At 38.4% G+C, this 13639-nt stretch overlaps 2 protein-coding genes across 3 annotated transcripts in view; both read left to right on the top strand.

Annotated features, from left to right (window-relative positions):
• LOC134003496 (zinc finger MIZ domain-containing protein 1-like) overlaps positions 1-4565 on the top strand; it is a 110450-nt gene extending 105885 nt beyond the window's left edge. For both annotated transcript variants that reach the window (XM_062442718.1, XM_062442719.1), the window contains 2 exons: positions 542-811; positions 913-4565. In XM_062442718.1, coding sequence (XP_062298702.1) covers positions 542-811; positions 913-1020 — 378 coding nt within the window. In that variant the 3' untranslated portion in view covers positions 1021-4565. The remainder of the gene's footprint in view (positions 1-541; positions 812-912) is intronic.
• A 4498-nt stretch (positions 4566-9063) lies between these two features.
• On the top strand, positions 9064-13554 carry LOC134003278 (peptidyl-prolyl cis-trans isomerase A-like). Its single transcript, XM_062442421.1, has 6 exons — positions 9064-9295; positions 9493-9523; positions 9992-10080; positions 10172-10268; positions 12017-12092; positions 13133-13554. The coding sequence occupies exons 1-6, from the start codon at positions 9143-9145 to the stop codon at positions 13266-13268; spliced, it is 582 nt and encodes a 193-aa protein (XP_062298405.1). The 5' UTR covers positions 9064-9142; the 3' UTR covers positions 13269-13554.
• Positions 13555-13639: the final 85 nt, after the last annotated feature.

Below are 13639 nucleotides of genomic sequence, written 5' to 3'. Positions count from 1 at the left end.
GTTAGTTAGCTTAATTTGGCAGTTGAGAGCAGGGGATATATGGTAAATACCACACTGAGATGCCTGAAAATACAAGTTTCAAAGTGAACCACAACGCAGGATGACCACATGAAACAACCCCCAAAGTTAAGATTGTATCCATTTAAGGAGAAAAACTATGAGTTACTAAATCTAGAATGGTTTAGTTTGACAAAGTAAACCACACATGCATTCAGCTATATCTAAATTTGACTTTTTCCACCGACCTGATCACTAGAAAATGAAAATGAAAGCTTAGAGCAGAGACTCATCATTGTTTGCTAAAGTTAGAGTCCGGAATCTGTTTTGAAATATTAATCGTTGTAGGATGACAGATTATCAAAAAATGCACAATGAAGGATCCACTTGTATGTCCGTGTGATTTCTGCTCTCAAAGCCCTGGTTAACTTTTAATTACACTTTTAATTTGAGAAATGCAACAGATTTTACAGCTACAATTCTAAAACCTGCAGTTGTGATCACTCAGTCGTTAATATCTAAACATTTCCTCTTCCTCGTGCAGATACCTCACTCTACCGGCAATGACCAGTCGCACGGCCAATTGCAACAGAGCTTACACGCGTCTCCACACCCTGGGAGCCAATCGGGGCAGCAGCTACATCACAGCGGGCCCCCTCCACCCTCTCGACAAGTCCCGCCTCCTCAGCAGCAGCAGCAGCAACAGCAGCAGCAGCCTGGCCCCAACAGCCATCCCCATGGCGACCTGGCCTTCAACCCCTCCAGCAGTTTGGACAGCCAAGCAGGGTCGGACATGCCTGAGCCATCTTTAGACGTGAGTCATGACATGCAGCTAATTTTCAATAATCTGTGGAAATTTATCACAATGAACCTGAATGCTTAACTAAAGTTTTCACTTGCTCCTCTCCCTTGCAGCTTCTTCCAGAGCTGGCTAACCCAGATGAGCTGTTGTCGTACCTAGATCCACCAGACCTTCCCAGCAATAGCAACGACGACCTTCTATCGCTCTTCGAAAACAACTGAGGCAATTCAGACACAGATAAACTTTTCTGACTGCCTGCAGTGTCCCTGAGAACCCAGGGCGGTCGCTCAGTACTTGATAAACACAAAGATGCACTCCCTTTCTCTTCTTCCTCTTGTACAGTTTTCATTCGCCAGCGCAGATTGACTGAAAGAGGTTAAAACTCAAAGACACGGCAGGATGTGGGGGGGTCGCCCCACCCTCTCACACCTATGGCTATACCTTTGAACTGTGCAGCTATACTCAGTTGATTTTTTTACGCCACACACAGGTGTATGTGTGCACATTAGGAACGTGTTGTAGCATTTTTTATTCATGTTTTGTTTCCTTTTTGAAAAAAAAGGAATCCACTGTATAAAACAGAAAAATAAGTGAAAAAAGCAGCGCTATCTGGCCAGTGTGCATTATGTCCATATTGTTATTCCAATCTGAGAGGCCACAGCTTCCTGGTGTCACAGCTCCATTCCCTGACTGGTCTGGTTAGTCGCACTGTTTTGTCCACCACACATCATTTAAAAGCACAAGAGATTTTGGCAATGCAAAAAAATAAAATCTGTCTATCTGTCTTTACAAAAAGGAAAAAAAGATCAATTAGATCAGCGTGTGTTTGTCCTTGACAAAATGTTGTTTTTTTTTTAAACAAGGTTTATTTTATTTTCGACAAAATGTTTTTTTTAAAGATTTTTGGGAATGATCGGCTTGCACTTTGTCTACAATTGTGATACATACATATTTTTGTCAAAAAGAAAAAGATATTCAGTCCTTTGAGGGTTGACAGCTGGAACGGGAAAAAGATTTGGCCCTACTAAAAGAAAAACAAAGTTTATATTGTGTACCAACAATAGCATACCTGTACTTCTACATATTGTATAGTTATCATCCTCCTGTACAGAGGAGTGATTGTAACGGAATAGAAAGGTACAGTATGAGAGATATGGCGTTCCTGTGACGATCCTGCTGCATCTATTGCTTCCTGCTACAACTCCTTCCATGCCGTCTGCTCTGCATGAGCCCGGTGTCACTCGTGTCAGCATTTTTGCAAAGCTGCATCTCTCTCCCTGTTAAATGATGTGCTGTTAAACTAGTCTGCAAAGTGCATGTGTGCCAAGCCCTTGTCTAGTGCTGTTCCAAGTGGTAAAAAAGAAAAGATAGTGTGTTTTTTTTTATCGGTTGCTGTTTCCACAGCCCTTTTGTTTGTACGTTTGTTTTTGATTTCTGTCAGATTTAGTATGATTTATTTAACACTAACATTGAAGGGATAATGCTATCGGCAATACATTTTGTCATGTACTTGCTGGATATACTGTTTTATGTTTGTTGTTTTTTTTTCTTGTTTTTGTTGCTGCATAATTAAACTATCCATAAATTCGTTTTGGGAAACTGCTCAACATCACCAAAATTGGAGGGATGAGAATGGAGATGTTTGTGTTTGCTTGGTCCTGTAAGACTGTGAGTGTGTGCATGTGTGTGTGAGAGTGTGACTCTGTGTGTGTGTGTTTCTATCGGTGTGATGGGAGATTTCAAAGATATAGGGGAGGACAAATACAGTTTATCCATCACTACTGTTCAAGAAGTGTTTTTTAAAGCAGTATTGGTGCAAACTTTTGCCACATTTGTTTTCAATTTCACTTTTTGAGAAGAGTGTTGTTCAGTATGCAAATGTATTATTTTTTAAGAAATGCTATTGTACTGTAAATATCATTGTGAATATTTTTGTATCATCTTGATAATGTTTGTCCTTTGATCATTAGTTGTCCAACTTTAACCATATATGCCCCCAAACTCCCATCTGACCACTGACTTTGTTTGTAACCAGCATAAGACAGCTGTCTCGTCTCCCCGCCGCTGGGGAAGCCAGTCCAAACGTCTCATAAGCTATTTCCTGCAGGTCATTGTGCTTTCCACTCACTCTCCTCCCAGTGCACTCTGTCTCACACCTGTTTCGCTAGACAGGTGAGCCATTTATTTCTGCGATCCCCTCCCCCGGCATCAGCTCAAAGTGATTGTGAAGCATAATTTCGATTTACACATGTCAAGCTCAGTTTGAAGCAATATTTACTTTCATGTTCTGATGTATTTGATTGAAAATGATCAATGTTGTCTATTCATGAATTTATGTTAACATTTTATCAGTGATACTGAACAGTAATGGTTTTTAAAAAGTGTGGTATCAGCCAGCTTTCAGTGTAATTAGTGAGCTATGTGAATATCATAATTGTTGCTAATTGTCAATACACAGTGGTATTTTAAAGATATATCACAACCATATTTTAAAGAAATTCATGATATTGTTTATATTTTTGTTATAGAAAATCTGGCTTTTTAAAAAAAAGCACGAGACCATATACATTTTTATCCCCTTTGTTTTTGGTAAATTATTTTGTACTGGTTTTCGTATAAATCTGTAAGGCTAGAAATCCAATTTCTTTCAACTGTAGCATTATGCTGATTTAACCACCCTGGTTTTATGTAAACATTATTTTTTATGTAATTTAAGAAATATGATTTGTTCCAGTTCAGCACACTGACATGTTTCATACGTCACTCACATGTGTTTCATATTTAAGTCACCAAAACATCAGCTTTGTACCAGTGAAATCTTGTAACGATACACTGCCACATTATTTTTTTTTTTTTTACAATCTGAATTGAAACTTTTGATCAATCCCACGGAAGTCGTTATCATTTCATGTTTTATTCTTACATACAAGTGAGCCAATTTGGTGTATTAGGCAGTACCCTGAATCTGTAGTTGCACAATCACAATAAAGGGCCATTTCTCTGGGGGAAGTTGTTTTTAAAAAAGTTTCAAAAATAAAAAAATACAGTGAGGAAGGGCACGTTCATCATTCTGGCCTGGAAAGGATGTTGAGGGTAAGGCTAGGTCAAAACGTCCCGAGGATGCCTGTATATATGTAAATGAATATAGAGACATGTGAACAGAAATGTATTCATTTTCCCTGGGAATGTGCATTGTTTCTTCAGAATAATAAAACGCTTGCAACCCCTCTACTGGAAGTGGCTGAATATGGAAAATGAAACTTGTTAGTTAGTGTTTGTGGGTATCTTTCAGCATTTTGTTCCCCCCTCTGTAATATACTTTCACCTCTTTGGTTAGGGGAACTGGGACAGCTATGTTTTACATGTAATATTTAGCTTAAGTGTTCTAGTCTGTCGCCTGCATACTCTGAGGTGCTAAAGCTAAAAAAAAAAAAGGAAAAAAAAAACAAGGTTACAAAGAAAATCCCTTCAATGGGTGGCAGAAAGGCAGTGGGAGGGACGGGTCCAGAAGATTGTAACCAAATCCATAGTTTGTACAATTTTTGATATCATGAACAGTTGGAAAAATGATACAATCTAAGGTGATTCATGCAATGTGGCCATTGTCTCTATGTTTGTACATTGTATGTACAATCATTTCATATTCTAAACTGGTCAGAAAATAAAGGAACTAATTGTGATTTTTAGTCTTGCAGAACTGTATGTAGTTAGATGATGTGACAACCTAATATTTATCTAATAAATATGTATTCAGATGATACCTGTATGCCATTGTGGTCTTGTCTTTTGTGCACTTGTATCATAGTCTGACGTTTAGATCTGGCTCACTCCAACAGGCTGTTAATCCAAGCTAGGTGTAAATTATGGGTATCAAATTTTACTCACATCTTGATTAACAGTTCTTGCCCTCATGTGGAAAACATATGAGCTTGCATTAATTAACTCAACAGGATGGGGAAATTAACTATTGCTTGCAAACAGGATCATAGAAAGAATAGGTAAGCAGTTTTGCAAACTATCAAGAAGAAAAGAAAAGTGAGAAAAGAGATGACTGGTATACACCAAGAGAGCAACAGGACTGGATGGAACTATGCTGTATGCTTTTCAGACTCTTCCAGCGAATAGCATGAGTCAGTGGAGGCATGTTGTGACATCAAAATCACTCTGCCTCGGCAGTTTTCTCTCTCGTAATGCACACATGAATGAACACATTTCTTTGGTGTTACAATAGAACATATTGTTTAGTTAGTCAAATGAATTTCAATCTCCAGTTGTGTACTTGCGTGACACTGAAATATTAACATGACACATACACAGTTTAAAACTGCTGAAATACGCACTTAGTATGTATACTACTAATTTCAATTGTGTGCAATATACATATAATATATATATTTATTTCATTTTAATCTGTGCAATAAGAATATCATCTCTGGTGTACTACCACTCAATACCATTACTCTTGTAAATAATGTTCGTTATTCTTTCTCTTATTGCTGCTCTTATATTCTATTTTACTGTCCACTTTCTGCTGTAATAATGCAAATTTCCCCAGTGTGGGACTAATAAAGGAATATCTTATCTTATCTTATCTTATAACTGGAACATATACACCTGTTTCCATGTATGTTCAATTGCAGATGTACAAATCTAGATCCGGCAAGTTATATAGTTGTTGGGATACAATTGCCACTTGGAAACCATTGTTGGAGACATAGACCGGGCCTACGTCTGAAATCAGTCTTTGCTGTACTGTGCACTATACAGCCCACCATTATGTTTAAGTTTGTGTGAAACATATGCACCATACTGTATAATTCCCACAAGGGTGAGTGTCCACAGTATCAATTTCACTGCTTTCTATGAGTAAACTAACTGAGTGAATGAGTAATGTTTTAGTGAGTAAGGGAGGGAGTTTTGGACATATCCTAGCTGTAAAAGAAGTCTAGCTATAAATAGACAGACAGAAAAGGACACTTGGGGGTTTAAACTTGTGGATGTATTTATCTTCTCATCTCGTTCAATGGCCAACTGTCACAACTGCTCATAATACTACAGATGCTACTACTGCTAGTACTAAAAGTACTGACTACTGCAAACACATCATGCACCATAGCAACTGCTGCAATTGCCTATTCTCTAGTTACCACCTCATACAAATGAATAACTTCAACCAATCAGACAACGACAGAAACCACCTAGCACCTAAATAATGATGTAACATTTGGTTAAGCAAATAGTATAGCACAGGCTTATTTAGCAGAAAGTCAACAGAAAGTCTTTTTGTTGTTTGTTTTACACTTAAACTAATCAGGATAAAGAAAAGTTCTAATCTATAACTGACAGTGACACACTTGAAGCAACTAGGCTATCCCATACCATGGAAATGTATTTCATACAACTGTGACGATCAAAGGGGTATTTATCAAAATGTACTCGTAATGTGGCTGAGGTGAGAGAGTAGGGTCTGACACACCACAATTACTGTATTAGGTTAGCTGACGCCTAGAGTGTAATGCTGGTAGTCGATTTGAATCATTTTCTGTCTGAGGCCATAAAGCTCTGAAACAGGCTACTAGCCCTCAATACCCAACCCATGACATATGCTTTGTCAATAAATAAATAAAACGAAGTCCAATGCAGTGCTTGCATGTGCATTGCTGCCTTATTTGGCACTACCACTAGGTTGCGCCAAAAAGGGACATTTTCTAATTCATCATCGTGGCTTTTTCAGGAGTTTTTTGTTGTTGTTGAGTGTACTCGATTTTACAAGTGACAAGACTCACGATGAGGACTAACTGACTCCAAGCTATTTGTAGGCTACTAATGATATGATTTATTCATGAGTGTATTAGATGAATTGATCTTTCCTATATACAGTCTATTGAGAATGAGGAGTCACATGGTTTTTCGGGAGGGGAGGGGTTTGAGCCCGCCCGCCATGATGGTATCCACCGCTATCGGTTGCCAGGGGCAACGTAGTCAGAGCGGCATAGAAGCAGAGGAGGAAAGACGCAACATAGAGACGCAGGAGACATTCCGAGATAAAAATAAAGAAATACATGGAGAAGAAAAATGCAAAGGAAAAGGGTCCTTACAGGAACAAACTCACTGCCAGCGCCAAGCAGAGATATGAGGAGAAGCTGTCGGACATAAACAACATCGAATCCATACGAGCTACCTGCAGCAGAATGGGACAGAGATCTGGACTATTTACCACCTTGCACATATATGGACATAGTCAACTACTTGGTTTTTGGCATCAGTCATTATACAATATAAGAATTTAAAAGCCATAAATCGCTGGAAAGTTATGAGACGTTCCTCCAAAGCCTCCAAACGCTCAAAACACCGTTGTTGTACTGGCAAAGGTAAGATGCACCTTTTGAGTTTTATGCTGATGCTAATGTGTTGTGAATACATTGCGTTTACCAGACACTTCTTGACCAAAGTGACAATGTAATTTACTGAGATTGTTTCGTAAACACTAGATTGTAACGAGATGTTCCATGTTCATAAACGTTAGATTAACTTCCCATGTTTTGCAGCTTGTTATGCTTATGTACAGTTGTGATTTGATTTTAGCCCAATGAAACATACTAGGCATTGTGTCTTGGGGGCTTCGAAGTAGACAAACCAGTTCTGGTTAGGCCAGGGTAGTTAATGGTGTGAATGTGAGGTCTGTGAAGTCTCTGAAGTCTAGGTTAGACTAAAGCCATTTAGGGTGTGAATGTGAGGTCAGTGAAGTCTATGAAGTCTAGACTAGGCTGTAACTTGAAATCAAGTTGTCTTCAAGGCTTTTTACTGTTTCTCTAATTTATTTACCTAACTTTACTTACCTAATTTATTTATCTAACAGGTCATGCATTCACGACGGCTCTGCGAGCCTCCACTCACCCCATGGGTCATCCTCACACCATCAGGGCAAGTGTGTTCGGCCCACTGTACATGCATGGCTGGTGTAGCAGAATCGTGCACCCATGTTGGAGCCCTGCTGTTTATGGTTGATGCCTGTGTACGGTTAAAGGAGAAGGCCACAGTCACAGATGAACCGGCTTACTGGAAGCTGCCAAGCAGCATCAACAAGGTCCTGCCAGAGGTTGGCCACCGCATCAATTTCATATCTGCTTCAGCTACACGGAGGTCTCTAAACAGACGAATAGACAGTGAGACCCACAATAGTCAGCACACCGATCAACAAGTGGAAACTTGTGGGTTTTTTGCATGGTTTTTTGTCAACCCGGCCTTCCCACAGGTAGGAGCATGGCCAGATGCCATTGTTACTTGCACCTGATGTGGGAAAGGCTGCATAGAAGTGAAATGCCCAGCGAAGTACAAGGACAGCACAATCCTTGAAAAAAAAAAAACACCAGTACTACACCCAGGTCCAGACCCAACTGTTTGTAACAGAGAGTGCCTACTGTGACTTTGTAGTGTGGACATTGAAGGACTGTGTGATTCTGCGCATAGCTCCAGACAAAACATTTTGGAATGCACGGCTTCAGAAGGCACAGGACTTCTTTGTGAAGGTGGCTCTCCCTGAACTTGTGGTGCAATATTTCTCAATACCACCTACCTCCCAAGCATCACCTGGTCCCAGCGTGCTTCGTGAACTACTACAGCCACAGACAGTGGTGAAGAGGCCAAGGAAGCAGCCTGCCAAAAAAGCACCAAAGAGAACAAATGCAGTGTGGTGTCTTTGTGCTGGACCAGAGGAAGGTCAAATGGTGGCCTGTGACAACCAGAACTGTAGAATTCAGTGGTTTCACTTCCATTGCGTGGGGCTTGTGGATGCCCCTTCTGTTGACACTCCATGATTTTGCCCTTCTTGTGCTGAATAGTGTTTGATTGATTGTACATCCATGCACATTACATTTAAGCAATGCTTATTGTAATGTCTTTATTGTAATTGTTGAATGTTTGTTTTTAATATTTTTAAATGCACATTTTTCTTTTGCAATGTTTACTGTTTCAACCTTTTGAAATGTTGCACTGTGTCAATTTCTATTTATTCTATTTAAAGTTCTATTTCTATTTTAACAGTTCTCAATAAATAGCGTTAAGCCATATCAAGTTGTTTCAAGAATTTATTTCAACACAAAACAGTAAGGAGGCACTCAAACAACACTTTTACACATATGCACAGCAAACAGTGACAATCTTATCCAACGGCATTAGGGTTTCACCCTCACGTTTGTAATCATTTGTAATCTCGCGAGACTTGAACTTCCACAAAAAACGACTTCCTGTTACGCAAAGAAAAACTTCCTGCTCTCTCTTATGTCAGCGTGACTTTGGCTCATCATAACTGACCTGACTGAGTGAGCTGCATCATCTTAAAAAATGTTGCTTATATCAAACAGGTTGAAATTATGTTCACTGGCATTTACAGCCGCTCGCATGTATAGCAGCGGCCCTGCCACCGCTAACAAAAACCCAACGGTTTTCTTTGATATGGCTGCAGACAACGAGCCTCTCGGTAGAGTAACCTTTGAGGTAAGCTGATAACTATCCACACATGGCGTGTGCTTGTAGTATATTTGTGTTTTGCGTTTGAATCAAACCGAAAAATACCTGCTGAACGCTTAAAATGTGCATCCACGTCCTCCCAGTAACGTGTACCGACAGGTGCTTTTTCCCAGAGAACAACTTGTTCACATTTGACCCTCAGGCATTTCATTTCTCTGTTGCAGCTCAACGCCGAAGTTGTGCCCAAAACTGCAGGTAATAAATGATTTCTCTTTAAAAAGTCTAAACGTCACCAAACAGTAGTCGGACTGCAACTAATGATTGTTTTAATATTTAAATAATGTTTTAAAATGTAAATAATTGTCTTTACTTATTAAATATTATTTTAATGAAGCTTTTTGTAGCTTTTGGACAGTTTTCAATACTGTGCACAGTGCCAGCCAAAATGAACTTTTTGACACACTTTTGCATTCAAGTTAATGGGAAAGTGTGTCCAAACGTTTGACTGGTATTGTATTTCATTCGATACAAAATAGTAGGCCCCTATTGAGGTTTTATACCCAGCCTTACAAAAGTTCAAAAGAAATAACAAGGCTGTTTAACAGTTTTTGGTCAATTAAGCATTCAGTGACTAATTTATTGTCTAAAACAGGGACAGCCCGACCACAAACTTTTGGGTGAAAAAGATTGTGAAACATAATTCAATATAAACTCTTTCTCTAGAAAACTTCAGGGCATTGTGCACAGGGGAACATGGCTTTGGTTACAAGGGATCAATTTTCCACCGGGTGATCCCTCAGTTCATGTGCCAGGTAGGCCGTGCCATTTGATTTACTTTCTTTTTTGTGTCCTTTTGACATCCAGCCAGCTGCAGCAGTGGTGTGTTGTGTTCTATGTTTTCAGGGTGGAGACTTCACTAACCACAATGGAACTGGAGGGAAGTCCATTTATGGATGGAAGTTTCCCGATGAAAACTTCAAACTGACGCACAGTGGACCTGGTAATCACACTACTATTTCCCTACATCGATTCAGGTTTTCATGACTCTTGGATTTTCAGAAGTAACAGCATTATCAGAGGTGTGTTCTGGATAATAAATGCAGCGAATGTGATCAAATGTAATTGAAGGTCAGAGAATTTCTGGGAATTTTTGCCAGCAACCTGATTAGTATAGAATAAGTGCTGCTGACTTTGTACAAGACTGCAGATTATAATTAGATGTAACAAGTGCATCTCAACTGAATGCACAGAACAGTGTGACACTACACAAGACAGTGCAAATGCATTAAATACCACCCATGTGCAGCTTCAGGGTTTGTGGTAGAAAGATTAGCTTGTGGTTCTCAGTTGGTTTTCTCTACAGTAAAATGTTTTAAACCATGCTTATTAAAAAATGTTGACATATACTCACTGGCCATTTCATTAGGTACAACTGTACAGTCTAAAAGCAATGCAATACAACAGTTCTGCCATAAATCCTATGAAGAGTATACATTTTCAAATTATGTTGAAATTGTAAGAAAGGTAATAATTCTATTTTTTGTTAATTACTGAGGTTGTAGTTGATGGTGGGATGTATTACCACTGGCCATTTCATTAGGTACAACTGTACAGTCTAAAAGCAATGCAATACAACAGTTCTGCCATAAATCCTATGAAGAGTATACATTTTCAAATTATGTTGAAATTGTAAGAAAGGTAATAATTCTATTTTTTGTTAATTACTGAGGTTGTAGTTGATGGTGGGATGTATTACCACTGGCCATTTCATTAGGTACAACTGTACAGTCTAAAGGCAATGCAATACAACAGTTCTGCCATAAATCCTATGAAGAGTATACATTTTCAAATTATGTTGAAATTGTAAGAAAGGTAATAATTCTATTTTTTGTTAATTACTGAGGTTGTAGTTGATGGTAGGATGTATTACGTATAATGAATGGTGCTCCTAATATTTTTTCAACTCAATATAATGCACCCTAGTACACCACCACCCACTACAACCTCAATAATTAACATAAAGTAGAATTAAAACTTTTTAGACAGTCAGCAAAAACTGAAAATGTTTAAGCTTTTTAAAAGTAGAATTTATGACAGCTGTTTGTATTGGATTGCATTAGATTACACGTTTGTCCCTTGTAAAGTGGCCAGTGAGTGTATGTCCTGATGCAAATTTAAAACAACAGACAGACCTGAAATATCTTATTAGATTAATTACTTTAAAATATTGACAAATTATTGTGGGTGGGTGTGCAGGGTTTTTTTGGTGTGCTTTTTAGTTTTTGGTAACGCAATGTCTCTTCCTGAAACATAGTTTGTCTTGCTAATTTTCCACCACCAGGAGGCAGCATTATACTAAAAATGTTTGACCTGTGTTAAATGAACTCAGTAGTTTTAGATGATGAAAGAAGTTTCCTTCAATAGGTCTTTTTCATGAACCAGAGGGAACAATGCCAGAACCAAAGCAGTTAGATTACATTCAACCATTACTTCTTTTTTTTAATTTACACTTGTGGTTTTTCTACCACAAAAGTGAAAGTGTCTTCATTGAAAAAACAACAATCTGCCACACAATTTTAATAGGCTAATATATGTAACTGTAACATATTGATCTGCTGTATTTATGACTTGTGATCAAACACACTGTTAAATGTTTTTTTCTTAAGCTCTTCAGATCTGTGTTTGTTACTTTAAGTTAAACACATTTCAAATGTTCAAACTAATAATGCTTTAATTGCTGCACTGTAGGGATCTTGTCTATGGCCAACGCTGGACCCAACACCAACGGCTCCCAGTTCTTCATCTGCACCAGTAAAACAGAATGGTATGTGTTGACAAACATAAGAGTTGTTTTACTGTAGTTACTCAATTACATTTGGCAAGTATTGGACTTATTTAAAAGTTTGGTACGGGCAGGTCTGTTAACTGTTAACACGCTGTCTATAAAACTGCACACTTTGCGTAATGAGCAAAAGTGGAGAAAACAGATGCATCAATACTCAGACTAAAGCTGTAGTTAGTTTTTGGTGAAACTGCTACTTTGTAAGAAGAAAAAAATACTGTCGTTTACTGTACATTTCTTTCTACTATTCATGTGGAAGCATCCTTAGATTTGCTTTTTTTAAAGTATAGGTCATGGAAAATGCCTGTGTTTCTGACCATATTTAACACATAACCGCTTCACAATTATGCAAAAATAAATTTTGAAAAACGTGACAAACGAACACATAACTAAAGATTCTGCAGGACGAGAAGCAGGAGAAATTCTCATGATTATACCTTTATGACAAGGCAAAGTGGCGAATGCTTCCCTAAATTGTATGGGTACTCTTGTATAGCTAAATATATTATAGGTTGAGTGTTGAGTCCTATTATAACCATAGTGCAGGATGCGCAGCAGTTTACAGCAACCTATCAGGGCTTCAAACAGAAAAGCACCACCAGCATTTTTACAGTCTGGGTGCCTGTGAGTCTGTGATGTACCAGAGTCTACAGCAGCTACATCATAATTTTATTCTAATAATTAAACACTTGTTTTAAAATAAGCTATCTGTCCCAGGGATCCCATCAGTTAGTGAGTGTTTGTATATTTTAGCCTATTGTAGTTATTGTCAAAATGCTGTTTCAGGGTTTTTTTCTTCTCCACTGGACACAAAATTCTTGGTGGAAGCTGTGAATTCTTGTAATGTCTTGGCATGAAGGCAGAAAAATGTGAAGATTTAAATGCTGGCCTGAAATATCGGAATCATTGCAGAAATAGTGCCATCACTAAATAAAAAAAAATGAGTTGAACGTGGTTGGGCGCCTTATGGATCGTCTCGCTGTCCGCGGCAATGATAATAAACCACTTCTTTCTGCTTTTAGGCTGGATGGCAAGCATGTTGTCTTTGGCAGCGTGAAGGAGGGTATGGACGTGGTCAAGAAAGTGGAGTCTTTCGGTTCACGGTCTGGGCGAACCTCCAAGAAGATCACTATCACAGACTGTGGAGAACTCAAGTAGATTTCATGTAAGAAGAGGACACGGTCATAGTCTCATCTCCTGCTGTAATTTCAATGTGAGAGTTAGGGTGAAAGAGGCTCTTTCTTCAGCCGTGACAGAGTGCTACCTCTCTTCGCTGATAATAGATTCTTCTCATTTTTTATATGCATTATGTGCAACTTAAAGCCACTTCAAATGTGAACTTGTATTATGAAATAGAAAATGTGAAGTCCACCATTAATTCATTAACAAGCACTTAAACTGGTTCAGAAGAAACAGCATTTATTTGCAAATAAAGTAATTTTTTTCTAATTATTTGGGCTTGTTTTTCTGTCTGATATGTTTTTATACTAAGAATCTATAAATCAATATCATTCATTAAAAAACACTTA

This window comes from Scomber scombrus, chromosome 21, assembly GCF_963691925.1.
Source record: "Scomber scombrus chromosome 21, fScoSco1.1, whole genome shotgun sequence".
NCBI lineage: Eukaryota > Metazoa > Chordata > Actinopteri > Scombriformes > Scombridae > Scomber > Scomber scombrus.
The sequence above is the reverse complement of the archived record's forward strand: the minus strand, read 5'-3'. Positions and strand labels throughout refer to the sequence as shown.

What these genes read in the sequence shown, in the direction of transcription:
- LOC134003278 (XM_062442421.1), top strand. Translation starts at nt 9,143, where the DNA reads ATGTTGCTTATATCAAACAGGTTGAAATTATGTTCACTGGCATTTACA. An exon ending in AGTTGTGCCCAAAACTGCAG is followed by an intron (nt 9,524 to 9,991) that starts GTAATAAATGAT and finishes CTCTTTCTCTAG; the next exon opens with AAAACTTCAGGGCATTGTGC. An exon ending in TGCACCAGTAAAACAGAATG is followed by an intron (nt 12,093 to 13,132) that starts GTATGTGTTGAC and finishes TTCTGCTTTTAG; the next exon opens with GCTGGATGGCAAGCATGTTG.